This window comes from Corvus brachyrhynchos, unplaced genomic scaffold (assembly GCF_000691975.1).
Source record: "Corvus brachyrhynchos isolate BGI_N302 unplaced genomic scaffold, ASM69197v1 scaffold219, whole genome shotgun sequence".
NCBI classification, from domain to species: domain Eukaryota; kingdom Metazoa; phylum Chordata; class Aves; order Passeriformes; family Corvidae; genus Corvus; species Corvus brachyrhynchos.
The window spans coordinates 1622516-1625807 of NW_008240034.1; the positions used below are offsets into that span (position 1 = coordinate 1622516).

The 3292-nt window shown below is 61.4% G+C and overlaps 1 protein-coding gene across 1 annotated transcript; it reads left to right on the forward strand.

The window, feature by feature from the left end:
- Positions 1-8: 8 nt before the first annotated feature.
- RPS15 (ribosomal protein S15) lies at positions 9-2309 on the forward strand (the record flags this gene model as incomplete). Its single annotated transcript, XM_017743819.1, has 3 exons — positions 9-208; positions 1268-1502; positions 2148-2309. Coding segments are annotated over 3 exons (549 nt in total), but the record flags the coding sequence as incomplete, so codon positions are not given.
- Positions 2310-3292: the final 983 nt, after the last annotated feature.

Below are 3292 nucleotides of genomic sequence, written 5' to 3' on the forward strand. Positions count from 1 at the left end.
CGTGGGGGGGAGCGGCCTGGGCGCCCCGCGGAGCTCGGTGGGGCCGCGGCCTTCCCGTGTGCGGGGTGGGGAACGCGGGGCCGGGCGGCCTTGAATCCCCTGACCCCCCTCTCCCGCTGCAGGCGGAGGTAGAGCAGAAGAAGAAGCGAACCTTCCGGAAATTCACCTACCGCGGGGTGGACCTGGACCAGCTGCTCGACATGTCCTAGTAAGGGCTGGCACCGGGAGCCCCCCGGGCTGGGGTTTGGGGCTCGGGGGGCTGTTCCTGCCCCATACTCAGGTTGTGTTCAAATACCGGCAATAACGGGAGGTTTAGGTGTTCAGCAACTGCTCTTTGCGCGGTTGGGTGGCACCGTCATTGTGGGGTCCCGGGGCCCTGCTCCAGACTCAGTTCGGGTGATGCTGTGGGTGTAGAGTCCCTGGAGCTCCTCGAGGCCGCGCTCCGGGCTCAGTTCGGGTACCGCTGTTAGTTTGGGGTCTCTCCGGGACTGTACCCCAGGCTGAATTTGGGATCTCCGAGGTCATCCCAGACCACTCCCGTGGCTTAACTTGACCCTTGGGGGTCTCTCCGGGACATACCCCAAGCTCAGTTTAGGGTCCCTGGGGGTGTCCCCAGGCCGTACCCCAGGCTCAGTCTCGCTAACACTGGGTGTGGGGCCCTGGGGGGGTCTCTGGGGACTGTACCCCAGGCTCTTTCTGGGTAACTCTGTGGCTGTGGGGTCTCTGGGAGTTCCCCAGGCTCAGTTTGGGATCCCTGACTCTGACCTGGGGCTGTACCCCAGGCTCTGTCTGGATAACTCTCTGGCTGTGGGGTCTTTGAGAGTTCCCCAGGCTCAGTTTGGGGTGCCTGGGGGTCTCCCGAGGCTCAGTGTGGGTAACTCTGTGAATGTGGGGTCTCTGGGGGTGTCCCTGGGCTGCTCCCCAGGCTCAGTTCGGGATGCCTGGGGGTCTCTTGGGGCTGTACCCCAGCCTGCATCAGGGTAACACCGTGGCTGTGGGGCCCTGAGGGGTCGCCCCAGGCCATTCCCCAGGCTCAGTTGGGGGTCCCTGGGAATGCCCCCAGGTTCATTTTGGGGTCCCTGTGCGGGGGGGGAAGTCCTTGCACTGGTGTCCCCTACGCTCAGTTTGCGATCCCTGACTGTGTCCTGGGGCTGTACCCCCGGCTCTGTCTGGGTAACTCTGTGCCTGGGGGGTCTCCTGGCTCTCCCCAGGCTGGGTTTGGGATCCCTGGGGTGTCCCCTGAGCCATCCCTGTCCCCTTTTGGCAGCGAGCAGCTGATGCAGCTGTACAGCGCGAAAAAACGGAGGCGCCTGAACCGGGGCCTGCGCCGCAAGCAGCACTCGCTGCTCAAGCGCCTGCGCAAGGCCAAGAAGGAGGCGCCGCCCATGGAGAAGCCCGAGGTGGTGAAGACCCACCTGAGGGACATGATCATCCTGCCCGAGATGGTGGGCAGCATGGTGGGCGTCTACAATGGCAAGACCTTCAACCAGGTGGAGATCAAGGTGAGCTGGGGCCTGGCCATCTGTGCTCGGCGTTCGGGGTGTTCACTTCCAACTCTCTTCGTAAAATCTTACTTGTTCCCTGTGCCTGGGAGGGGTCCAAGCTCCTCCTTCGAGTGGGGTTGGCTCAGAGGGACACCTGGAGGTGACATCCTGGGGCTCCAGGATGCTCCTTGGAGCAGGGCTGGCTCAGAGGGACACCTGGAGGTGACATCCCAGGGAGGGGCAGCTCCCACAGGGGTCTCAGTGTGGCTCTGAAGCACTGAAATAGCTGTGGAGTGATCCGTGTGCTCAGCCCTGGCTCCCAGCCCGCCGGCAGCACTTCTGGATGAAACAGATCCCTGAGCTTTTCCCCAGAGTGGAATAACCCCCAGGGTTGTGTCACTTGATACCAGCAGTGGGATTAAATGCCATTTCCTGCTCCTACCTGGCATTAAATCCCACCTGGAAGGGCACAAATGCCCCTGTGGTTTCTGTGTCACCTCTCCCGGGAGGGGCTGAACTGGGGGAGCCCCTCTGGCTCCACATCAAAGCACTGTGGGAGGATCCCAGCTGGAATAACCAGCTGTGCCAGCGCTGGGATGGGGATGGGAGGGGATGTCCCTGTGCCCCCAGCACTGTCCCTAGCATGGGTCTCTCCTCTTGCAGCCCGAGATGATCGGCCACTACCTGGGCGAGTTTTCCATCACGTACAAGCCAGTGAAGCACGGCCGGCCCGGCATCGGTGCCACCCACTCCTCCCGCTTCATCCCGCTCAAGTAACACCAGGAGGGAGCCTCGGCCAGTGTAAATAAAGAAATTCCGCCTGGATCCATCTGTCTCCTGCCTCTCCCTTCCCAGGGCAGGGGGCTGGGGTGTGCTAAACTCATCACTCCACCGTGATTGGGTGTTTTCCTGAGTATTCCCAGGTTTTTTGGCACTGCTTTCCATCGGCACCTGCGGCAAACAGCTCATCTTCGTGTGGTTTAGTGAATGAGTGAAATTCCTTGCTCTTTGCTGGGAAGTGGGGAATGGCACTTTTATATTTACAGTCTTTCCATCTATTTAACTTTATTTGTTAATATAAACACTGGGAATGCAGAAATGTGGAATTGGGGGGAGGTAGGGAGATTCCCAGGGCTCAGAACCAGCCTTGGTCTCAGGAGGAGCTGCCAAGGCCCATCAGGGGATGTCGAAACCCCAAACCATTTTCTCGTCCCTAATTTGGGATCCCCAAGGATTTTGGTGACTGGGATCACAGAGTGGCAGCAGGTGGGGGGTGAACTGGGGGTTTGCAGCTCAGGCTGGGAGGGAGGGAGGTGTTTTAGGGGAGAAACTGCTCTCAGGGATGAGGGGGTGATGGGAAGGGAGGTGATCCAAGAGGGGTTGATCCCAGGTGGATGATCCTGGACTGAGTGCAAGAAACCCGATGCTCATCACCAGAGCCAAGTCCTGCGGTGAAGCCGGACCATTTGTCCCCAGGGTGGTCTTGGCTTGTCCCTGCTGCTGGCCGGGGTCCCTTGGGGATCCCTCGGGGGTCCCTCGGGGCCCAGCTCCAGCCCTTTGAGTCTCACACCCCCTGCATCCCATTCCCGGTGGTGCCAGGGCCGTTTGTCCTCTGGGGAGGTCCCCTGGCACTGGGTCCCTTTTTGTTAAAGCAACGTGACCTTGAGAGTCCTCATCCCACCCTCGCTGGTGGCCTCTGGGGGGACAGGGCTGGGGTCACTGGGGCCGTGTGGGGACCCTCAGCCCCGGGGGGCGATGCCCGGAGGGCCAGGACGCCCTAGCCGGGAGCTGGGTGACAGTGGCCTCGG